We start from the raw sequence: 25,626 nt of genomic DNA on the forward strand, positions 1-25,626 counted from the left end.
AGTTACAACCCTCTCCACACAGTTCATAGAGACTGTCCCCCTCCTTGGGGGCATGAGGAGTGGACTGCGAGCACGGGGCATGCTGCCCTGTTCTTCAGAGAGCTGTGGTGCCAGCAGAGCTGGCAAGGCTGTGTGGGAGAGCCCAGACATAAAGCAGCTGGTTGGGATATTTCTCTTGCCATAATCCTGTTGCTGTCTGTCTCTGGAGTAGCAAATCCCAGTGTCAGGGCTGGAATGGAAGGCACCTGCCACAGCTGCATTTCCCACATCATCACCCTTGCTGCAGGTGGCTTCAGAGGAAGGGTTGTAGGTTTTCAGCACAAGGGAGTAGGAATGATACAGACAATTCGATTTCCAGCAGCTGGTTTAGCTGTGAAGAGGCAGGGCATGGTTTAAGTGTTTTCCACATCACCATTACAAGCTGTGACTACATGGGGCTCTGCAAGTGTCCTTGCTTCAGGCTTCTTAGCTGTGGGTTGTGCCCTGTTCCTCCCACAGGTTCCTTTTTTAGGGATGTAATTGATTTAAGTGTGTGTTCAAGACCCCCCTTGGTGCTGGGATATTTTTCTTGTTGATCATTCCCCAGAGTGGCTTGGGACACAAAGGCCAACATCAAGCTGCTTGCAGGATTTCTTCATTTTAAGTTTCTTTTCTAGAGTGAAAAAACACAATGTAAAATGTTCTGGGGTGAGTGTAAGCTTCAGGGACAGCCTGAGTTTGAATCGTGTGTTTGTGAAGAGAAATGGTAACTAAAGAAAAACAGTTTCTGCTCCTTACAGGGGCTGGTAATGGATGACAAGCTGAGGGTTTGCCCTCCCTGCAGAAAGGGTTGTTTGCTGGCGTATTTGCACACACACTTTCTTTAATGGAGAAGAAATAATTCAAAGCTGCCATGCATAATTCAGCACGCTCTGGCGTGGGCTGCCACCTGACCATGGGTTTGTGGGGACTGTGACCCGGCCACAGACACCCGAGTCCCTGTGCTGTTACTTCCCCAGTAGAAACCTGTGATGCTACAGGGAAACGGGAAGCTCAGCACATGTCGCTGCCGTGACCTCCTCGTCCTGCAGCTCTGCCTGAGGTGGTGCTTGGCCCTTCTTCATGCACACTCATATGTTGGGTTTTATGCCCAGGAGTTAGGTTCTTGTGCAGCTTTTATCCTTTGGGTCTGCTTTATGGTGTACCCTGGTCATCCAGTGCTCCTATTGCAGTTTGCTCTGTGGGTTGATTTTGTTACTGCTTGGGTGAGGTGACATGCAACAAGTCACTTGTAAGTGCCCAAGTTATCTTTTTATGTCTGATCTGCCTGGGGCTTACCCAGCTCTATGAGTTTCCTGGTGGGGAGGTAGGATACTGCTCAGGACATTGGGAATCAGTGGGGTTTTAAAGAAAAAAGGTTTTCTTGATGACTGCAGTCACATGAGGGCTCTGGAGATATGTCCACCTCCTCTGGTGGTACAGCTCCAGCCAGCCTCAGTAGCTGAGCTCAGAGGTGGACTGGGACTGAGGCAAATGGGCTGTACCTGTGCAAGAGGGAGCTTCCCACTCTGCCCAGCACGTTGCAGGGGAATGGGGTGAATGTCCTTGCTGCGCAAAGTGGGGTGGCTGCTGAGTGGGGACCACATTGCAGCCAGGTTTGAAGGTGGTGGAGCAGGGTTTGGATTCAGGATGATCTTTTGTGCTTTGCAGAGCCAACGTTTATTTTTAGTTGCTTCTGTAGTGCTGATTGCCATGGCAATACAACGGCATAGTGCGGGTTCTCCGATGGGTGTGCTGCCAGAAGACCAGGAGAAGCAGGAATGGGGACAGTGCTCCTGGCCACCTTGTTCTGGGGGGAAGCGGCAGCTCAATGTCTCATGTCTGGTCTATCCCATGGATTTGGCTCACAGTCAGACCTGGGGTTTGCTGCTGCCTCCAACCAGGGCTCTCCACCTCTGGAAACCAAATGCAGTCCTTCAGACACACAGGCCTGTCCAGAAAGAATTTTAAATGTATCCTTGGAGCATTAAATCTGCTCAGCAGGGAATTAGCCACTCAAAACCCTGTTGGCTAAATTGGATCAGTCTTTTTGTCTGAAATTTATGCAGAAAAGTAAAGAACAATGTGGGTGGTTCTGCACCTTTTCATACTGTTTGAAAGCAGGCACTGAATGATTGGGGGATTGTCAGGCTTCAAAGGCTGGTGTATGTGTTCAAGAGCAGAGCCAGGTAGGACCTCCCTTGCCTGCCTGCCTTCCTGCCCTGGGTAGCTGCTGGCCTCTAGAAAGGTCTGAACATCTGAACATTGCCCTTGGAAAATCTTCCCCTTTCTAATCATGGATTGCTTGATCACTAGTTGCTCTTGATGCAATCCAGTGCAAACCCAGAAAAGCTGCATGTTAGTGATCTCATGAAGACTCAGCAAGGAAAAAAAGATGGTGGTAATTAGCATTCCCAGGAATTTTTCTTTTTTGCCTGTATACAATAGGACTGGCATTTGGCTCTGAGACTATCGCTAAAAATTGTCTGAGAAGATAAAAGGCTGAAGAGAGCTACTCCAGTGTCAATTCCTTAATTTCAGCAGACTGACTCTGAGCTCAGTATGACCCTCTGCAGTCCGAGCTGCCCATCTCCCTCATGCCTTTCAAGGAGGCAGCTGGGAGCTTTCCAAAGGGCTGCCTTTGGGATATATAGCTGTAACGTGCAACTGCTCCACTTTCATTTCGTGAAGATATACACTGGTTTTTACCCTCTGCCACTTTTAACTGTAGTGGTCTTTCAATCAGTCGTGATAAATCTTGATGGAACAGCAATGTGTCAATACAGCAGCAAATTCCAAGTGGCCAAAATTACCCATGGGCTGGTACCATCCCCAGGTGAGAGTGGGGATGGTGATAGCCAGAGCGGGCATAGCCAGATCTTCCTCCTGTGCTGGTCAGCAAATAGATCAAAAATAGGCAACACTGCTTTTTCTGAGTGTGATGCCTGATGAGATGAGAAAACAGATGTTCCTTCCCCAGGAGAAGCACCTGTAGTGGTCTGCTCCCTGCTCCTAGGACAGGAGGAGGTGTCAAAACTTGGGGCTCTCCTGTGAGCCAGGAAATGAAATGCTTTTGCGCTCCATGCCAGGAGAGGGCTTGATATGTGGATATAGACAAACACCTATTTCTGGTGTATCAGGTGCTGGGTTTTCTCTTTAAAGACTGAGGTGTATAGATATATCTAATCCTTGGGCACCCTGTAATGCCTGAGATGCAGCTATTTTTCCCTATTTCCCCCCACATGCTGTTCCTATCCCTGTGCCTAGGTTCCCTACCTTCCGGGGGCCATCTCAGGGCAGTGTGGTGCCCATTCAATGCTCCTTGTGAGCAAAAGGCTAGAGGAAGACTATGTGCCCAAAGGGAAATAACACTGCTGGCTTATAAACGTGTTCCATGTTACCATTGGGCTCTGCTCCCCAGCAGCCAGGAGGGTCTTAGCCTCCTTTGCTGCTTATTTAAGGGTCTTTAGGGGTGAGCTGCATAGGCGGATGACCTGCAGAGCTGGCTTGGGAAACAGAGCACTGAGGGAGGAGCCAGAGAATAGTTTAAAAAATGAAATAAAACCTAATACATAGTGGGTTTTAATGTAATTTTGAGCCTGTTCTTTGTTTGCCCATGTCACGCCTGCTTGCTGTGAATAAGAGTGGAGGGAGGGCTGCTCCTCCATTGTACGAGGGCTGATGAAATGCCAGATACCTTTCCAGCTTATTCCAAGAAAACAAAACTATCAGGGAATGCCTGGATTTTTTTGAGAGCTTGTCTATATTTGGAAGCATCCCAAACCAGCTGATTTGGGATCCTTCCTGTTGTGTTCAGGGATGTCAGTATTGAACATGGCACAGGATCACTTCAATTCACTTAGAGAAGTTAGGAAACGTGAAGGTGCATGAGGAGAGGAGCTCAGAGGCTCCCTTGGACTCCCTTTGCAGGTGCTGACGGAATCGTGTTTGCTGAGGATGCTGGTGTATCTCCTGCTAGCTCTGCCTATGCTGTGCTGCCTCCTGCCTGGAGCCAGTCCTCCCTCCCAGCTTCTGCACCCAGAGCAAGGCACAAAGTAGTGATCCTGGACATAAAACAGCAGTTCTGGACACAAAGCCACTTGCTGAGGCTCTTCCCTGGTGCTGCTGATCATAAGTCACTACATTTAAATGCTGTCAGAGCAGGGTGAACCATTTAAAACCAATTAAGTACCTTAATGAATCTTTCCCTGATGGGGTTTCAATTACCTTAAGTAGAGGACAGTATGCAGCAGGAGAGCTGTTAGCCTAAAGGCTATCGTTTAGACTCTTGCTAATTGAATCATGCATTTGAAAATTACTGTGATCCCATGAGATGAAATATGTATGTTTACTTAGATATCGCTTACGGATATTTCCTAACTCAGTCCGTACCTCTGCATGGCTTGCATTTTTCTGCTTAAAAACCTCTAAATAGGACTTTCCAGGTTATTAGCTGGTGCCAGTTTGTCCTGCTTGAGGTGAGCCATGTCTGTGTATGCAAATAGGTTTTACAATTCTATATGTACAGCTGAAAAGATTTGCAGAACTCTCAATAAGAGGCTAGTGTGGAACCTGAGAAGCTGGAGTGGATTTTAAGATCGTATTAGAAGAGAATGAATTTTAAATATGTTTTAGTAGAATTGATGGATCAGAATTTGCATCCTGCATCCCTTTTATTTGGAATGAGGCAAATAAATTTGTTGTGAAGAGAGTCAGGGCAGATTTCCCTTGTGTAATGCTGTGAGGCACTTGATCAGCGCTCAGGTTTAACTGAAATGGCACAATCTGATGGAAAACTGCTCAAGAAATCTTTAAAAGAATGTTAAAAATACGGACTGTGAAGTGCACTAATTAATCATGAAACCTAACACTTTACTGAGCTGAAAAGATCTACTGGAGGTTTTTGGGAAGACTTCTCTCATTTACATCTAAAAAACCAGGAGGTTTGACTAAACTGGTGTTTGAGCCAGAGGAAAATGTACTAAACCAGTGCTCTGATCCCAGGGGTGGCAAGGCCAGATTTTATGGGAACACTATGCTTTAAAACTGGCAACATGAACAAAATTTTGGTGGGTTTTAAATGGCTGTTCAGTACCTCTGCACCCCTTTGTAGTACTGTAACCTCCCTTTGCTCCAGGCAGCTTGGGATTGTGTGTTTAATACAGATAAGTGCAGGGCACTACACTCGGAAATGGAGAGATTAACCCGCCCGCGTGGGTTGGGTGGCTGCTGGGGATGTGCTGGGGCCCCGGCTGGGACCTGCTGTGCCACGGTGGGTGTAGGGGAGCCGGACTGGCAAGTGGGGAGCTTGTGCAAGAGCAGCAATAAGGTGGGTTCTGTATCGTGTGTCCAACTCCTGGGGCAGCAGCTGAAGTAAAAATCAGACTTTGGGAATAAAGAAGAGCTATAGAAATATTCAAAGCCTGGAGTAAGAGTATTAATATAATTTGTAATAAGCTGCAAATACAGAGCTCCTAAACATGTTTATACAGTGTATCTATAGTGTATAAATATGTTAGCAATACATAATTGCAATCAGAAAAGCTTACTACTTTAACCACTGACTGCAATCAGAAAAGGCAGTATAAAAGGAAGGAGGTGCCCCCAGCTCCAGGCAGCCCTAAGTAGGTCCTAATAAGGTGTCCCCCCGGGCCCTTTTCCCTCTTTCCCTCGTCTGGTGGGAGGGGAGCTCTTGAAAAACTGCTTAGTGATTCACCACCCGCCCTCATCTGGGAAATAACATAGAGACTGTCTAGTTTCGGTCTAACGCTATTCGCAAGTGGGATGTTGGTCTGTTAGTACCAAAACAGGTGAGGATTTCTGGTGCTGCAGAGGGCTGGGTAAGATGCTAGTGGGCAGAGGGCTCCTCCCCTCCTGGAGGTGCCCCTAGGGAGAGCCAAGCTGGGTGTCCGTGCTGCTGTGGCACAGCGTGGTCACTGTCTGCCAGTGAGCTGGTGAGGAAACAGTATTTCAATAGAGCCGCAGAAAGGTGGTATCAATATTTAAAGCCAGCAGGCTAGCTTTGCTTTCAGGAAAGCAATCTTTCTGCATTTTTTATAAGGTGAGCCAGGCTATCCTTACCTGCCAGAATATATAATCATCCAAGAGACAATATCCGATAGCGTTACCTGCCTAAATGATACATTACGGGAACATCTAGCCTCACAATAGCCTGCTGTACAACCAACAATGCTCCATTTAGAAAGGAACAAATTATCAGTATCTGCTTTTAATTTAGTTTACTTTGAAGGTGACTGATACCTTCTAAGGTCCTTGCGAACAATGGAGTGTTTCTGTGGTTAAGAAAATGATAAACATGGAAGGCTGAGTAAGCACAATATGCCTTTTATACAACTGTTTAAGAACTTTGTTTTGCTTTTGTTCGCCAACTTCCAAGTGGAAGAACTTGAAGACTCTTATAAGGTTTGAATTTATGGATCTGTAAAATATGTATGTGTTACTTCAGCTGCTGAGGGTTGTTTTAAAAGCTTCTGGAGTTGGTGGAAACCTTTTCCTTTTTGGGAAGTGCTGTAAAGTTTAATGACAATGAGGAAACACGTTGGGACCGGTGCAGACCTAGAACACTTTAAGAGCTTGAAGTTTGAGTTATTTTTCTAGAGTTTTGCAAAACTTCCAATGAACCTTTTAGTGCTACCTCTGCTAAATAGGTCAAATAACATCAGTTTCTGTGGAAGGTACATTTTATAGAATTTCTTCCAAAAGGGAATGGAACTGCTTTCTTAAAAAGCACTTAAAAAAGGATATATATATATATATATATATATATATATATATATATATATATTAACTGCAGCACATGTTGAAACATAGTGAGCTGGCAGAATGCTGTGAGAGGGACAGTCCTCTTGCTGGGCTCCTCAGGGGAAGCATGGCCAGCAGACCCTACTCAGGACCGTGTCTGGCTCAGGCGACCCATGGCTCCTAGAGACTGGGCAGCTGTGAGGCTTGGGTGGGAAAACTTCTCTAAAGCTGCTGACAGACCTGCTGTAACAGACTGCGCCAGAGACCTCCAGAGCTGCCTTTTCCCTGATTCCGTAAAGCTCTTCCTCCAGCCCTTAATCCCTCTGCAACTCACCTTTCCCTGTGAGACACATGCATCCTCTATGGGGGACATGGGTGGGTGATCACTCTTCCTTTGAATGCCATGGCTTTATAATCCTGCTTGTCTTTAGAGGACTCTTTTCCTCTTTCCTCGCCTCTCTCTCCAAACAAGGATATGCTTGTGCTGTTAAAGTGGCTGCTGTGATTAGTGCTGTAATCTCTGTATCAGCTTTTACATTTCAAACTAGAGAGGGAAATTGATTCAAATCTTGTATCTGCTCCTTTTGTACATTTTCCCCAAACACCATCTGCTCCACAAACAAATGAATCAGGAAAAGTCGTAACTTTGTTCTTAAGCATGGTCATATCCCTATATTTCTACAAAACCCCTGGAGAACTCAAGCTCTTGATGGACAGGGTGACCTGACTAGCTGCAGCACTGTGTGTGCAAGGAGGAGGGATGGAGTGGCTGGCTCAATCCTAGCGCATCTGGCTTGGTGAAGACACTGATGCTCCGAGGCTGCATACAGCAGGAACCATACTGCAGTTCACTTGACTGAGTCCACGTGGCTGTGGGTTTGCAGTCAAGGTGACACGTGTGACTTCACCTATACTGGCTGGAGCCCTCCGATGTTTACAGCTTTAGTGAGCTGGACCTTTTTTCCGCTATTATCCCTCTAAATACCTTATTTCGTACAAATCCAGTTTGTGTGCTGCTTTGCACGTGTCTCTATGTTGTTTTTTAAGAACTGTCCTCCTTATTCGTTGCAAAACGAATCCTGCTAGCAAGCAGGAAACTGCTACAGATGTTTCCATGAGAAGGTTGCAGCTCTTCTTTCTGGTTAAGCTCCTCAGACACCTATCTAATTACAGCTTTGTGGCCAGCATGAGGTTATAGAGGGAGGAAGGTGTGTGCTGAAAACCAGTTTAAATGATTTGAAGGCAGCGACTTAGTGCTGGGGGTGCTGCCTTCGCAGCGAGGCAGGACACAAAATGCTGGCAGCCCGCACAGGGACCGTGGGGAATAAAAATGCTGAGGAAACCCTGAAGCTGAGGAAGCAGTCGGTGCTTTCCCTGGGGAGCAGGGAAAGAGCTGTGAAGAGCAACTCAGAAAGCGGGAAGGAGAGCCGAGCCCGGGCTGGCCAGCTGCAGCAGCGTGCCCGGCGGCTGGCTCTGCTGCGGGAGCTGGAGATGAACTGGTACCTGCGAGTCTGTGAGCTCTCCCACGAGTACACCATTGCCTACACCACTGGGATGCCCCACAGGTACGTACCCCCCTGGCTGCTCACCGAGTAGCAATTTGCACTCCAGGAAATGATGATGATGGTGGTGGTGGTGAGAATAGTAGCAATTGAAAACTTTCTAGCTTTACCAGTGTGTCTTTTCAGATTTATATACTTATTTTCCCTGCCCCACGATGGGTGGTGTGTTCCAGAGCTGAAAATCCTACAAAATTGTTTCTCAGTTTGTGTAACTTCTTCAGCAGAAACTCCATGTGGTTGTTCATCCTTATTTGTCACGAGCTGTTTTGTCCAAGTGACTGTAGCTTCATTTAAATTTAATTGAAAACTTCCTGCTGTTGTTCAGGGACTGTGAGGTGACAGGAAGGAACAGCAGGACTGGTTTGATGGGTGCTGCTGGTCCTGGGTCCCTGTATCCCCCTTCCCTACATGGACCTGGGCAGCAGTGATGTGTCAGCCTGGAAATGAGCCACTTGGGAGGGGAAACCTGGAGCTGCTGAATTTCTCATTCCATCAATCCTAAATATTGCAGCCTCCAGAATCTGATCTTGCTCCCTTAAAAAAAACATAAAGGGATCTTGATATTAGTGGAAATTAGATGTGCAACTCTCTAACCACCCCCGTGCTGAGTAAGACCCTTAATGAAGTAGAAACCTAAACACAAACTGCCTGAAGTTGATGTCCCTGTACAGCAGCATGGTGGGGACAAGAGCTGTGCTTGCTCAGGGGAGTTTTGGTAACTGGCAGAGGGTGGACATAGGTTTCATTGCCTCGAGAGACAGGCCTGTTGTGAAAGGGGGGTTCAGCATTTTGCCCAGCTCTACACAAATGCACCAGTAACAGCGGGGATTTAGGCTGAGAAGTTGGTCCCTGGGGAGAGCGCTGATGCCTGAAGTGCCTGACACAAACTGAGATTTTACAGATGTGCTAGGATTAGAAATGAATAAAAATGTCATTTAGAAACAGGATAATTGACGGGAAAATGAGGTAAAACTGCGAGAAGGAGCAAGTAGTTAGCAAGTGTAGAAATGTCTAACTCATACAATGAAGGGATTATGAGTGACTCTGTAGACTAAGACTAAGCATTTTTCCTCAGAAAAGCTTGTGGAAGTATTTCTTTGCCATTGGTTCACCTTGCATTATGGATGAGCAGGGGGCTGGATCTGACAGGAGGTAAAACAGAAAGCAGCTGCAGCAGAGATCACAGCTACAGCCATTGGGGTTACACTGCTGAGAGGAAAAAAATCAGGTTCCTTCAAGGCAGGCATGGCTGCAATTGCAGGGCACATTTCCCTCTTGTGCGTCCTTGGGTTGCAAAGAGCAGAGCTTGAAAGCACCGTCTGCACCCCTCTGCTGACGGTTCAACTTGGTCAGCACCAGAAGAACAGGATCCCCCGTCTTTGGGCAGCGGTGTGTTGGGGTACCACAGGGCTGTGGGCCCTGGGGGGGCAGGGCAGGAACCCTCCAGCCACCCCACCCTGCAACACTGGGACATGAAGGTCCATCAGTGCCCTCAGGGCCCTGGGAGAACAGTGGCAGAGAAAGAATAACCCGGTAACCAAATGTCCAAGGCGAATTCCCCTCTGTGACATTGAATTATAATCTTTTAAAATATATTCTGGGTTTGGGATCAGTCTTTCTTTATCTGCTTTGGATGATTTAAGGATTAGTTGAGTTCATGATACATCCATCGCTTGATTATTTAACTTATTTTTCCAATGTATTTGGGATTGAAATGATAATCATAAATGGGTTGAGTTTGTACAATAGGAGAGCCTCAGCCATCTGCCTGCATGGTGTGTATCAGACATCATCTTGATTTGTTTGCTGTAGCTGGCGCTGGCCAGAAAAGTTTTCTGTGATGCTCCTGGATGTTACCTCGACCACAGGGAGCTGGATGCCTTCATATACTGGCTTTGGTGATGCAGCGAAACCTGTGCTGTTGCTCCCATTACCCCTCAGAGCTGAGGACTCCAAGAACCTGAAACCTTTTGTTTGCTACTTAGCACTGGTGACATGAATGTTTGTTGGTCTGGCAAGTTTGTGTTTAGGCACAGTGCTCAGACATGTACCTGTGTCCTCACCTGCTGCCCTGTGCTGAGAGGCAGCTGGTTCTGTGAAGTGGGACGTTTTGTAGTGGCTGGTGGCATCTCAGGGGTTTTGATGGCTCCTGTCCCGCAGCCTTTCCCCATCCATGCACAGGCTCCTCCAGGAGCATGCAGTTTCTTGAAAGCTGCTGCTTGTTCCCTGCCCTGGCTCTGATATCCACAGTGCGATCCTTTCTCAAGCGTTTCACTTCTTTGTTTGTAGGTTATTTTTTTTCTTCTTAGTGTTTGACTGCTCTGTAGTCTTTATTGTCTTATTAATTGCCAAAGCCCCAGAAGGCTGCAGATGCTGGGGGAGTTTACAGACCAGGTAATCTGAGCTGTGAGAGTTCAGAATGGACCATGAGAAAACGACTTGCAGAAGAGATGCTTGCAGCATTCATCTGTCCAGCCCAAGGCCTGAAATAAACCGTGTAAGAATATTTACTTTATGTTTGTTGGCCTTGGATTGAATCCCAAACAAATATTTCTCATTATCTAAATATAAGACCTGGGAAACAGGGTTGGTGCTCTATTCCCACTGGCAGTCCTTATCCCTTGGAGTATTTGACCCTTATAAGTTTCAGCAGACGAACAAGATTGCTGATCTTGGCCAAAATCCATCCTGGGCACCAATTACAATGAGGTACTTGCAGTAATATAAAGGATGGCTGGGAGAAAAATACTACTCCATAATCCTGTGGTCCTCTTGAGCAACACAACCTGGGTCATACCATCTTATACCGGTGGTAGCATGATGGCGTTGGGCTCTCCTCTGTAGGGTGGAAGCTCCTGAGGACCCCAGCATCTGCTGGTCACTGAAGGTATCCCTTTGCAGCTCCATGTGTGGACCATGCATTTGTACAAGCCTGCCTGCACAGATATCCCACCCCACAAGCCGAGCTTGCAAAAGCCAAGTGAAGCACTCTTGAAAGGTAAAAAGCAAAGTGTGGGTCCCAGAGCCTGCCCTCCTGCCACGGGCTGGCCGGGGAAACTGAGCCAAGCCACCGAGCTGAAGCAGCTGGAGAAGTTCCTGCACTTGCATGGGCTGTCACTGCAGGAGACCGTGCGAGCTGAGACGGGAATGAAGTACAGGTACTTCTGCATCTTCCTTGGTGGGGTATTTGGTGGCTGTCTGCATGGCAGCAAACAACTCACACTGCAGGGAACTTGACTGAGCAGCCTGTACACACCTTCAGACAGGCTTACAAGATCTGAAGACGTTGTCTACTTTTAGTACCTTTTCTTCTCTTAAGATTCTTCAGCACCATAAGAATCAGTGTGACTTTGAACAAAGCTAAGTGCATGTGACCTGTTAAAACTTTGAATTTGCTCTCTCTTCCAACATTAGTTTTTTGTGTCTGTCTGCTGAAGTGTCCCTTTGAAATCTGGGTACAAGTATTTACTCTTTCTGGTGTTTTAATGAAAACTCATTTATGTGCATTAAAAGGATAACAGCTGAACTGTGAAACAAAAAACATGGAGAGCAAAGCCATTCTGAATGTGGAGGGTGCTTTGATGTGATGTCTGTCCCTGCTCTGCCATGAAATTAGAGTGAATGGACTGAAAGCCTGAGAACCAGAGTTTAGCTGGGTTCAGGCTGTGAAATACATAGCTTCTGTGTTAGAAAGAGCAATGGGGGGGGGGGGGGGGGGGTGATGTCTCATACATGTTGCAGACTTATCCATATGGAGAGCTGGAATAGCCTGGGAAAGAGGGTTTAGGCTGGGGACAATGGGTGAAGAAGACATCAATGTGTTTAGTCTATCATTTGTCATTTTGTTTTGATTCAAAAAAGATTCATTTATAAAACATGACACCTCATATAGAAAGTATATTCCCTGTGCTTCGAATAAAAGGACTTCCTCTTCAAAACATTTGCCTTTGCAAGAGATTGACTTTTGCCCATGGTAAATTGAAATAAGCCATTTACTATTTTTATGGAAACAGCACAGTTGTGCCACAGCTTTAGTTGCCGGCAGGGGAAATTTGTTGTTTGGAGACCCATTCCAATGGGGACTGAGTGTGCAAAAGAAGCACTTTGGAGCCCGTGTAAGAAGAAACAGCAAAGGGCTTTGTACCTCTGTTCTGCTGGTACTGTCTGGGAATCCATGGAGCAAGTTGAGGTTACACAGCCTTGAAAGCCAATGTAAATAAGTAGAGAACTGAGTCCACAGCATCTGTATGATGAAAAGGGAAAATGTCCAAAGGCAATGGAATGGCATCTCAGGGATGCCATGTTCCAAACTGAGCTATGACAGAAGTAATCTCTGGCATAGTTCTGGGTTAGCAGGAGTGACGCTGGCCCTGAGCAAGATGCTCTGGTTAACTGGAGTTTTCAGACCTGGAAATTTGCCTCCCTTCTAATGCGAAATTCTTTTGCTCCCCTTCTGATGATCCTAATCCCACGTGGCAGTTGTGTTTGAAGCAGTTGTTAGTACACACATGAAAATTCCCATTTATCTTATCTGTCTGTTAATTCTGCACTTTCTCTGGTGTTGCTCTACTACAGATACAGCTTAGTACTTACTGTGCCCTCCCTGGGAAGCTCAAGCAATGTTGTAGCTATGCAGCATTCCCATAAAGCGGTTATGATCTGGTGCCTAAAGTTCCCTCCACTTTGCAGGACATTATCCTGCAAAACACCCTGATGTACAGATACCTCCCAGATATTGAACAGGACTGCTGCTGAGTCAAAAAAAGTCAAAACCTGACAGCAATATTCATCTCTACTTGCTGCTGCACAGGAGAAAACCTGCGAAGAGGTGGGGAGAAAACTTCAGTAGGGATGGAAACTCAGTCCCCAAACCCATTGGAGGCTGGATTTAAGTCACAGAAAAATGTAATTTATGAGAGATTCTGGGGCTGTTTTGTGCTCGAGGGGTAGTTAGCCTTGGCCTTGAGACTTTACCCAGTGCCAAGGGCTGTGGTTGCATGCTCAGTTCTAGCAGGGGCTCTGTGCAAACAGCTGCATAACTTCTCTGTTTCTCAGCTCATGAAATGGAGTGGTCATCATTCATCAGAGCCTCTAGTAATGGTAAAACAAAGCATATGCTTAATTTCTATCCAAGCTAATGGATTCAAGTATATGCTTAATTTTAAGCACGTGCATTTGTCATAGTTGACAAACAGCTATAACTTGTTGCATTTCACATATATCTACAAGAGGAAGGTCTGTACAGGAGAGGGGGCTGTGCAGAGGGCTCTGCTGCAGCGCAGCAGGGATTTTCCAGCAGTCATCACTTGCTGCTTTCTACAGGATCTTTGCTCTTTTAGCTTCAGAAGTACAGAGGCTTTTCTAGTCTTACTGTGAGCTTGAAAGTTTTCTTTGCCAGCATGGTTTGTTTTGCCTTTCAGACATTTCTTCAGATATCCATAGGTCTAGTGTAAAGATGCACAATATAATCCCCTTTTTTATTAAGAGCTATTTAATTACGTGTGGAAAGTAATGATTTGTTAACAAGAAACTCTTGTTAAATACCCATAAGCTGGTTTATTCAAAGGATGATTAGTTCTTTTTCCTTTCATTGCTTTAGCAAATACAGCTTAGTTCAGCCTATTACTGAAAAACTGGAAGTGCAGCAGCGCATGAGCTTAGTTTGTTTCTGACAACAATACTATTCCTCTCAAATGAACACCATTTACAAAGCCAATTTGGTGTAGTCTTATCCAACTGTTCATTGCATGTCTTCCTTTCGTAAGTGTTTTGCTGAGGTCTGAGCTCTTAAGGGCTGAACTGTGTGGGCTAGTTCTGCTAGGAATCTGTGACTATACATTTTCTCAGTGTTTTGCTCATACATGGTTAAAATAGTGTCTCTGCATTTGGGTAGCAGCAGTTCGAGAGCCCAGAGGTGAAATGTTATATGTATATGCCTGCAAAAGCACCCAGGCAACTTTAGCAAAACATGCTGTTGGCAAATGTTACAGGTGGAAAGTATTTGGGAAGGTCATGGATTCCTGAGGCACTTCTGGATTTACCCATGCAGCAGCCCTTGGAGCTGGGGGCATAGTTTTCTATTAATATTTTATCTATTTTATATTTAATTGAGATTTTGGTCAGGGAGGGTGAATTCTTCCCGTAGTACCTAAGTCCCTGGCAAACTCTCTTCATTTAGAACGAACCTCCCTAGGCTGTTCTGTGTTCCTGCATCCTGAGAAAGGGCTGGGCTGCACTGCCTGGTTTATGTTGCTTTTGTTGGATAAGCTAATTAAGAACTTTATGCTGAAGCTCTCATATTTACACTGGCCAGCAGGCAGCCCTTTGCAGGATGTTTCTTTTTTCTTTTCTTTTCTGGTTGCAATGGTAAACTTCACCATCACAGAGGGAGTGCTCAGCAGCAGCGCTGAGCAAGGAGTTGGGCCTCCATTGTGAGGACTTGATGTCACCTGCAAACCATCAGAGGCAAACTGCTGGTAAAACCTTCCCTGACTTGGTGTTTTCTTTTACCCTGAATCACTTGTGGTCATGTTTGTGTGAGAAGGAAGATGTGGCTGGTGCTGGTGCACAGTGGGCAGAGTGCTGGTGACAAAAATAGTGCCATGACCAGATAGCTGATACCTTGCAGTTCTGAAAAATTAAAATACTGTGGCTAAATACAGCAAGAGGGAACATCATAGAGCTCTAGGGGCAAACTGATGGCAAAAGGGCTGTGATTTGTATGTCTAATTTAGTGTGTGTCTTGTGCTGGTGCAAGTCTGGGTCAGGAAAAGCAATAAGGGAATGAAATATGCAGCCTGCAGCACCAGGATGAATGTTGGTTTTCCTATGTCATTGCTCACTTTTGAAGTGTTACTAGAGATCAAACATGCTAAATGTACTAGAAAGGCTCTCCAGTTTGGTAACCTCCCCAAGATGATTATGCCACTTGGGTAAAAGGATCAAATCCTGAAATAGCCAAAGGCTTTTGGTGAGTACGAGGGTTTTGTGGTGACCGCTGAAGGCACAGACCAACATGGGCAAAAAAGATAAAATGCTCCTGCAGAAAAACTATTGCTGAAAAGTTCCCCCATCTCTGAGTTATGTAGGTAGGAAGGCAAACACCATTTTAGAAAATGTAACATCTATAACAGTAAAATACTGTTGATTTTATTAATTTCTAGATGCCGGGACATTTAAATTCCTGCAGCCAGTGCTGGCTATCCCATTTCAGGTGGATACAGCAAGCTGGGCTATAGAAAGAAAAGGTCTCTGAGTGATGACATTGTCCCTGCACTGGGTGATTAAACAGGCTTTTATCTTAGGAAAAAGGTGATTGACAGGGATTACACCAGATGTGTGTTTAAAACCAGGAGCAGCCTGTAGCAAGTAACTGCTGTGTGTAACGCAGGGGCAATGCAAATGAAATCTTTGACCAACAGGTTTAAAACCAGGGAACTGTTTCCCTGTGTCTTTTAGTGAATTTGGGGGACTTGCTGTCATGGGATGTTTTGGATGCTGAAAGTATGAGCATGTTGAAAATATTGTTAGGTATCAGGGAAGGCCACCAAAGACTATTAAGTATAAAGGTATTGAACCCCTAGCACAGTGAATTTTTAAATGGCAGATAGCAGAAAGCTGAGAGGATGTACCCAGAAAGGCATCACTGCATTTTTGTTCAGTTCCTTTATAACCTTTCCTCCTGGGAGTTGTCTGGGCCATGTGGCTGGGCTGCAGGGATACTTTGCTCTGTGCCATTATGGCCGTGCTTGCCCCGTGTGATAGGAAATGGGTCAGTATGTAGGGGTTGAACAGGCAGGTCACACTCTTCAGCCCTTATTCCTTCTTCTGAGGTCATGCTTGCACCCATACAGGGCTGCCCCAGAAGAGAAGAATTTAAGAATGATCACTGTGCTATAACTGCTTTTTCAAGGTCCCTTGGTCAGGCTCATTTAATGCATTGAAGCTCTAAAATATCTAATCTTTAGATGGCGAAATATATGAAAGCACTTGATGTGGTCCTATAATCCTGCACTGTAATCCCATCCTAATCTGCTCAATTCAGAGCACAGTTGTGTTATATTTATTGGGATATAGCTTACAGCATTAACGTTTCCCCTATTTCCTGTGCAGATTGATCTATAGAGCCACATCCAGCTGTGTCCCTTTTTTTAATAGCCAGCTTAATTTTTCATGGGTGATTTTCTTTTTTTCTATTTTAATCTGTTCAAACTACATGTCCTGCTATCTAATGCAATGGAGATGGCAGGTATACCCATGTTTATCCTTTTTTCCATGATTTCAGCTTCCACTCCTTAGTTTCTGTGTTATTTTTGTAGCGTTCCTGCCCATACCATGCATTAGTGGGGGAGGACGAGATGAAAACATGGGATGTATGTGGGTTACGATGTGAACAGGGTATCCCGTGTGTGTGTATGGCATTTCTAGCATGGTATTTCCCCCTTGAAGTAAGAAATCCCATTTTGCTCCTTCAGAAGAATGGTACCTACAGCTTGTGCGCAGTGTGAGCCCCGTCTCCCCAGCTGGGTTTCAGCAGGAGGAGCTCTTTAGCTGCGTGCTCGGTGCTGGCTCCCGATCCCTCTGCTTTCTGCTAGCGACAAACACGTGGTGTGTGCACCTGCACACACGTGTACGTACACACATGCACACACACTTCCTTTGCAGTATGAAGTCCTCTGCAGAGCTGTGTAAAAGGCCGGATTCAGCCTGCTGGTACTTCCAGGGTTGTTCACGCCCTTCTGTAGGATGCTCCCCATTCCGTAGGTACTCGGCTTGTGGGGAAGACAAAGCCAATTTTGCTTCCGGGCTCCCCACCACAGCAGTAAATCCCAGCTAACCCTTAGCTACGTGCAGAGCAGCAGCTCCTGCCGGTGCTCAGCAGGAATTTGTATGCTTGCTGCTACTTTTCACGCACCTTCTGCTCCTGTCAAACACTGGCTTGAAAGCCTGCGCTGCCAGATGCTGAATAAATCACTGGCTCCACGGGCAGCGGGCTGCCTGCTGAGCCTGCTCTCCACTCCCCGCGGCGGCGTCAGTGGTGCAGAGCGTATCCAGCATCTATCCAAGTGGCTGACTTGAAAGTTTGGGATATTTATATACACGTTTGAAGTCTGCAGTCTGTGCACATGCCCTAGGATGAAACTCAGTCCATGTGGTCTTGGTTAAAGTAGTTTTTATCTGGGAGTCTTTGGGCTGACTTTGGGATCTGCTGAGATTGTGACATTGCCGTGCATTCCACCGACACAAACTGCTGAATTGTGGATCAGAGTGGGGTCGAGTTTATGAAAACACCAGCTAAACATTCTCCAGCAGCTGCCGGGTTGCTGGTTTGTTTAATGTTCCATCCTTTAGGGAACAATCATAAAACCAGGCTCTGGCAAAGCTTTGAAAAGGTTACCTTCAATGCCAGGCTGAGAGCACATCTCTCTATTGCCAGCTGTGGTGCTTGCTCCAGCAACGCTGACTGGCCCACAGTTCAGGTGGAATAAAAATGGATTTTGATCTTCAATACAAATCCAATATTGATGCAATAGCAACTCTTTTGCTTTGCTTAATTGAAGTAAATAACCAAATGTGATGGCAGCTGCTCATCCCTCCTGGCTGCTCTTTCTTCCTCCCTGCAGTTACTCCTCCTGCTTCATCCACATCCTTCCCCCACTGCAGATCTCCCAGGATGAGCAGAAAATGCCCCTTTTCAGCCTCAGCAGTGCAGGTCTATGGCTTAGACAATTCACTCAATTTTGCTCTCTTGTTTATTATTAATTCTAGTTCGTACACTAATGATTATTAATAGTGAATTTCCATTACATCCAGAATTTGCAGGGCTTGCAAGTTTGGGGTAAAGGGGAAACTTCACTGGAAAGAGATGCAAAAACATTTAGGATGAAAAGTGCTCCTCTGAGATGGGGGGGATATCAGAAAGAATTTGGCAGAAGCAGAGACTTAAGTGTCTGAGAGGAAGCAAAGCTGCAATGCAATTCCAATCAAGGTTAAATTTCACAGGGAGCTGTTGGGTCCAGGGACCACTTATCACTGAACTGCAGTTTTCTCCTCTACTTCAAAGTCACTCCAGCATCAGGAAGTAGTCACCAGGTCAGGGAAGTGGATGGAAACCTGGGTGGTGTTTGATGCCAGTCCTGAAGGATGAGGTACTGGCTCCTGGGGTGCCACTGCAGGGCTGCCTTAAAGCACAGCCCCAGCCTGCAGCTGTTTCCCAGGGGAAATAACACAGGAGTAACCAATGTAACACGGAGCAGAGCTGGAACGTGTTCACTGCAGCTGCACGGGGTGGGTGAGCTCCTGGGGATTCTGATCTCAGTACTTCTAGATATACTTTCCAGTACTTACTGCTCTGAAATACTAGGTGTAACTACAGTGCTTCAGGATGCTCCTTCAGTCAGTGACTCACTCCTTCAGTCAGTGACTCGCCCCTTCAATGGGCAGTCTGTCATGCTGGTGCAAGTATGAATGTGTTATGTGTCCTCTGGGAGTACCAGCATCACCCCCGCATGCTTAGCAAGTGATGGGGCTCAGCAGGGCTATTCTTCGTACTGGTCTTTGAATCAGAACTTGCTTTTTTTTTTTTTTTTTTACAGTTTAAGCAAGCCAAAATGATCAACTGAAATGTGTTTCTATTACTCTTTGGTTTTCCCCTTGCTGAGGTGATCACCTTTATCTTTCTGTGTCTCCCCATCAGGCAGAGGCCCCCATGGGTGTGCGGGTTGGATGCAGGCAGCCAGGCTCGGCTCTGCTGTGTGCTGATGCCCAGGGAGGCTGACTTGAGAGGCAGCTTTTCCCATGGCTCAATTGCGTGCTGCAGACCTGCTACTGCCTGATAAGCTTTTTTCCTTTTTTTTTTTTGACTTGTTTTCAGTGTGCATTTTCACAGTTGCTTGGCTTCGTCCCCATGCCACAGAGACTCCGGAAGACAACACAGTGTTTCCATAATTCCAGTAGCACGGCAGCTATTTTTTCCTGGGGTGTTTGTGGAGTATGTGGGGTTCTTAGTGTGTCCAAATAGACACAATGAGGCTGTTGGGGGAGCTGCTTACAGCTGTGCAGCCACAGGTTGGGTAAGCAGCTCCTCCTGCCAGCCCTTGGCTGCCCACCCAGCTGGGGTGATGAAATGCACATTTTTCACTGCAGAAAAAGACACCTTGTAGATTGCAAGCATAATTATTCTTTTCCCCTGAGGACCTAATGAACGATTATGCATTTGGCAATAAGTAACAATCCTCTTGCAAATCCTTTTGTTAATTAAATGGGCCCCATTCCAGTATGAAAGTGGTTGCTCAAAACCATTTGGGACGTGTTGGAAGATCAGGGACTACTTGTCTGGCCAGCATTAGCCCTGGGAAGAACAGTGAATCCTTGGCTTGGAAGTGCTTGGCAGTGCTTGGAGGTCACCTGAAATCTTGACAGTGCCTTGCATTTAATTTACTAAAATTGTTACGCCGCTCTGAGATACGTCATGCTCCTGCCTTGGATGCAGAAAAAAACCCTAAGTTAAAAAGCCTTTGCAGGGGGCTCTGGAAATGAGAAGTGCAATAGTTTTCCTCTTAGCCCAAAGGGAGTGGAGGGAAAATCAGGGAGCCAATGCATTATCGCAGTGCCTGACAGCAGAATGCTCTGCCTTCACCCCATGACAATGTTCCCAAAGCCTGCTCTGGCAAGACCTCCTGGTGGGAGAAGTTACCCTGTTCAGGTGAAAAGCAGCTTCCAGAAGGCATAAAATCATAGAATGATTTGGGTTGGAAGGTACCTCAAAGATCATCAAGTTCTAATCCCCCTTCCACTAGACCAGATTGCTCCAAGCTCCATCCAACCTGACCTTGAACACTTCAAGGGATGGGGCAGCCACACCTTCTCTGAGCAACCTGTGCCAGTGCCTCACCACCCTCGTAGGAAAGAACTACTTCCTAATATCTGAAATATTTGATTAATCTGAAAAATTTCTTTCTGATATCTGAAATATATGAAGTCCTCAAGGGATAATTTTTTTTAACTAAGTCGTGGAGGAAGTGCTGATGCAATGGTTTTGCTGTATCATTTTCCTCAAAGAGGAGGCTGGCAGTGTGAAAAGGCAATGATAAAATTAATTGGCCTGAAGATCATTTCTTAGTTATATCTGCTGCATTTCAGCAAATGACATTATTCTGGTGATAATCGTCCTCAATGACTAATTCCAGCAGATGTCCCTCATTATTTTGAGGGGTGCTGGTCAAGCTGGTGCAAGCAGTAAGGTCTTGTGCCAGTTTTGCTGGATCTAGCTGATGGGATTCTTACGCTTTGCCACTCACTTTAATAATTAGAAATGTTATAGCAGCTGAAGGATAATCTCAGGGAAAGAATTAAAATCCTCAAAAAAAACCCAAACCCAAAACAATCTAGTATGGAAGGTGACATTTTAGTAGTGCTTATTTTTCAGTATTGGTTTATTTAAGAGAATCACTGACAGAGACACTCAGCTTTCATTTAGTTTGCTCACAAAAGAGCGCAGGTACCCGCGCTGGCTGGAGAAGGATGCATCTCAAGTGAAAGCCACAGGCTCCTGGGAGAGTGGGACAATTACCAAAGGAATATCTGTTGGAAGAAAGTTTTGCAAACAACACAGGCTGCTGCAGCCCGTCTGTATTCTGACCCTCTGCCAGCTCAACTCAAAGAATCAGAAGTTATGGCATGATAATTAGTCATCCATCTGCTATATCATATATAGTCATCCCAGAAAAGGGCGAACGGAGCCGTGTATTATTCAGCATCCAAGACCTTAGCAACATATTTTTTCATATAAGTTAGTTTAGCATTTTAAGCTGTTACAAGAAATGCTTGGGTGATATTTGACGTGTACGGATAACAAAGTAATATACATAATTGCCTAAAATCTGCTATTCAACAAGCGGAGCCAAGCTGGAAGCACATAGCTTGGGCTGAGCTTTATTTGGAATACATTTGTCAATCAGGTCATGCAAAGCACCTGGGGAAAATCTGCATTTTCTATATCCACAGTTTAGAATATGAGTATGGCAAAATGAAAAACCACGTGTTTGCCATGAGCTGGCACCCTCCGTGCGTTTTCTAACTCTTCACCTTCCTTTATACTTTTTATGGTAGAAAATGTGGTTGTAGTTGACAACATGTAGGTGTTATTTAACATCTCCTGCGGGGAGGCTGGTTTGTGGCCAGCAGCTGTGGGCTGTGCTTGGGGCAGGCGTTAGGGCTGGCTTTGCTTCCCTCAAAACCCCCTCAAATGCAGCAGGAGTCAGAAAAGTGTTGATCAGCTTGCAGCTGTGTGTTGCCTGGTACCTGCGTCCCTGAGCCTGGTACATCAACCCTGAATGCCTGAGGATAGTGTCAGGCTCCTCTGGATCCCCCCGCTGCAGATGCTCCTCTCCTTTGGGCAAGGGATGGATTGCTCAGTAACTGGGATACACATATCAGGGTCTCCAGCATCGCCTGCAAGGAGGGGGTGGAATGATGACAAGAAAAGCTCTGTGCAGCGGAGCTTCATGCAGCTCTGTTTTAATCATGTTTCATCATTCTTTGTGTATTACAGTACATCAATATAATGGTCCTTTCTGAAGCCTTTCTTGTAAGCCACAGTAAGTCTCAGATGACTGAAAAGTCATCTGAGAAATGAAATAGGTAACATGGAAAAATTGAATTACCTGGCTGGGAGTGGGGGCTAGGGCAGCTAATAGGGTGATAGGCAATATGCTGGTAGACGTTTTCTATCTGCAGGCATAAGTGACCAATTAATTGAATTGGGCACCCGGTAAGTTATATCCCCTTTGTAAGACACTGAAAGCTCTGGGTTTCAGTTTCAGTATTGATTCTTTTACATTATATTAAGTGACAATTTATTTAATATTACATAGAGCTGGTTAGCTATTGCAGAACTCTTTGGTAGCAGGGTGTGCAGGGGCTGTACCAGAGGTGCTGTTGGCTCCTGGCAGGTGCTCCTGGCACCCAGTGTGGGGCTGGTGAGTGGGTTCCTTGGATACCTGGGGGGGGTTGAAAACTAGATGGGAATTTATTCATTAATTCCTCTAGAGTGGATCTCTATATGATGTATGGATTGCAAAAATAAGAAAAGGAGGGGGGAGGGTCCTGAACCTGGGTGGGTTTAGGGAGATGTTTGGAAAAGGCCAATTTTTCTGTGCTGTTTGGTTAAAAAAAATAAAACAAAACAAAACAACAAAAAACCCCACAAAACCAAACCAAACCAAAACAAACAAAACCAAACCTCCAAACAACCAAACAAAAAACCCAAACAAAAACAAATCCTCTAAAGCTCCCTGAACCTCTGCAGAGCAAACTGGTGCAGTCATGGAGAGGTCATAGCCAAGGGTCTCTGCTTCTGGGATTCAACTCTGGCAGAGCAGAACCCCTCAGCAGCACTGCCCACGGGGAAGCCATTTCACACATTTATTACCCTGCTGGCATCTGGTTCGATTCTAACTAGAATTAAGTAAAGCTAATGCAGTTTTCATGCCAGTTTTGATTTGGTTACCATTTCATCACATCCTGAAGGATCTGTAATGTGAACGTGAAGACTGTCATTGTAGAAAAGCAGGGTAGTGTATACTGTTTTGCAGTGTGCCTCCCCTGGACTGGGGCAATGCTGCATTATTTGTACCCCTGCCTTAACACATTACACACATTAGCAGAGCCAGCAGCCTGGCTCTGTTTGCCTATGCTGCTCCATGATGTTACACTCCCAGTTTGGATCCCTTCTGGGAGGATGGAGCCCTCAGAGCCTGGGAGGCAGGCATGAGGCTGGAGATGATCACAGGTTTTGCCAGCTTTCAGTGATAGACCAGGCTGGGTTCAGCAGCCAGCCCAGCTGAAAACCTGTCAGAATGGTGTGTTTTAACTAAAAAACATTTAATAGGGATTATGATCAGTCTTCCTCAAGTGCGACTGCAAATGCAAATTAAGTTTTCTATGTGAAACCAGTGAAGATACAATAACTGTTTGCTTGTATTAAGCACAACACTTTTGTTCTGCAGCTCATTTCCTTGTCAAGCTTCCAGCATTGTTATCAAAAAGAAATGTTCCTTGTGTGCTTAGATACGCTCAAAATACCTACAAATCGCTGCAGGATTTGGTGCTGCTGCTTCAGACAGGACCACTCCTCGGCTGAGCTTGTGAGCATCCCACTGCAGCAGGGCCCTGCTGTTAATTGAAATTAATACCACAGAAGCCCTTCTGGGGGATGCATGCTAATGCCAGCTTGCTTCTGGGCGTTTCTTCCTGCTCTCCTGGGTGGCAGCACTTGTTATCTCGCCAGTGTCCATATCAGCCCAATTTATGGAGATATAACGGAACTGCTGCAATCATAAGTAATTAGCCCAGCAGGAAATGTGTTTTCAAACAGCTATTGATGTGAAGTGAAATGGCTGAGAGATGTGCATGGGCTGTATTTATAATCAGAGCTTTTATGGTCAAATGAAACTTTTATTGGGACATAACACAGAATTCCTCTGAGTGCACCATGCTGCGCTGTGGAAGATCTGTCACGTGGAAGTCTGCAAATCAAGGATTTGTGACAGTATATTAAGATAATCCTTGTGAAGGCCAGTGTTGCACAGATCGCCTGTGCTGGATTTTGGAAAGGCAGCTCTGGAATGGCTGCGGTGGCTGTAGTGAGGTCTGGACTGTTAGATAAAATAAAGAAGGGCATTTTTTGGGTGGAAAAGCTCCAAGGACCAGAACCCTTCATTCCCCAGGTCCTACTTCTGGAGCAGGATCCTTCTGTCATGGTGCTGCTGGCTGCAGTGGCTGCAGTTTTAGTGTTTCCACACAGTTTTCCAAAGTTTGGCTGATCCAATTACACTGTATGCAGAGTCCTGAGCACCTGTTAAAATGTCCAACGTGGTTGAAACTATCACGAGTGCTGAAATCATGTTTTTAATGTGCCTTCTGCCTGGAAGTGGTGACTTTTCCTGTCCTGCTGCATCTCACCATTCCTTGGTGCTGCTCTGACAATACAGCAGTTGATACTTAAGGTCTGTGCTGCATTTTCCATCCAAGAGCCAGGTTAGGTGCTGGGTTTGCTGGCGCGCAGAGTGGTGCTGGGATCTCCTCTGCAGATACGTGGTGGAGGTTCCATGGGACAGTGCAGGGAGCTGCTGTCAGCCCAGCCTGTGTGGCTGCTGCCAGTGAGATGCTGTGTGTGTTCAGCACCGGGAAAATGGTTCAGACTTTTAATTTTGCACATAATTACGCAGTGGCAATGCAACACCAATCGTTTGTGCTGCCGTAGTGAGCAATGATAACTGTAAACTTCTGCTTATGCATAGCATTGCGGTGGTGTTGGTAACAAAAGCAGTTTGAGCTGTGTCCCACTCCAGGAGCTCTTTGTGCCTGCCTGTGCACCTCGGGGAGCATCTGCAGGGCTGGTGGGGATATCAAAATGCACTGGCCCAAAGGGTGCCCTGGAAAAGATGGGGCTCAGGCAACCAGACCCCACAGCAGGAAGAGCAGATGGCTGCTTGGAGTACATAAATGCCCTTTACCTGCCAGGAGCAGCTGTTTGAATGCTGCCATAGGGTCAGTGCAAGCTTTGGCTGAGGGGTATAGGCACACAGATGCTAGCAGGCAGGTGTGGGGCTGCTCGAGACCCCAGGGCTCCTCTAGAATCTCATTGCAGGTAGCTTGCTCAGTGGCATCTGCTTTCCCCAGCTCACAGGAGGTCCCCAGTGCCTGGCAGGGACATCGGCCCACCCATGAGCTTTGGCAAAGTCCCTTCACAAGCTCTGTGAGAGGCTTGCAGCTGCATGAATGTAACCTGGTGTGAGCAGCCAGTGCTCTTGGCCCAGCCCCCACTGGAAAGCATTGTTAACATTCCCCCCCACTATACCATATCCATGCAGACACAGCTTAAACAAAAAATAGCTAAACTGAAGATAATTTTATGCATAGCTAAAAAGGAAGGCTTCTAGGAAAGAAACTTTGCCGAGGGGCTTATCAGACATTGGTACTGGATGGTGCTGCATTCACTGCTGCATTAACTTCCTGTCTTCTCTCAGTGTTGAAGAATTGCAGTCAAAAACCTTAAACCAGCTGAGATGGCATTGTTATTGGTGACCTGAATTGCTGGTTAGCATGCAGGGATTTGGGTTTATGTAACTGGCTGCATGTGACTGGTGTCCAGCTCTCCTCTGTATCACAACCTGCAGTCGGACATCACAGTGTGTCTTCCACAGTGCATGAACGTCTGACTGAAATAAGGTGAAAATGTACCCTAATCATGTTGTGATTCATTGAGAACATCCCAGGGTTT

General features: G+C 46.0%; 1 protein-coding gene across 2 annotated transcripts in view; it reads left to right on the forward strand.

Annotated features, from left to right (window-relative positions):
- Positions 1-8,058: 8,058 nt before the first annotated feature.
- KCNAB1 (potassium voltage-gated channel subfamily A regulatory beta subunit 1) overlaps positions 8,059-25,626 on the forward strand; it is a 73,791-nt gene continuing 56,223 nt past the window's right edge. Inside the window, exon 1 of one of the 2 annotated variants that reach the window (XM_061371602.1) lies at positions 8,059-8,345. In XM_061371602.1, the coding sequence (XP_061227586.1) occupies positions 8,074-8,345 (272 nt within the window). In that variant the 5' untranslated portion in view covers positions 8,059-8,073. Of the gene's footprint in view, positions 8,346-11,088; positions 11,501-25,626 lie in introns of those variants that run through there. The other variant, XM_061371603.1, reaches the window with a different exon arrangement.

The sequence above is a fragment of the Neopsephotus bourkii genome, unplaced genomic scaffold (assembly GCF_033783945.1).
Source record: "Neopsephotus bourkii isolate Nb327-2 ecotype Australia unplaced genomic scaffold, CSIRO-AGI_Nbou_v1 NB_1574, whole genome shotgun sequence".
In the NCBI taxonomy this organism is placed as follows: domain Eukaryota; kingdom Metazoa; phylum Chordata; class Aves; order Psittaciformes; family Psittacidae; genus Neopsephotus; species Neopsephotus bourkii.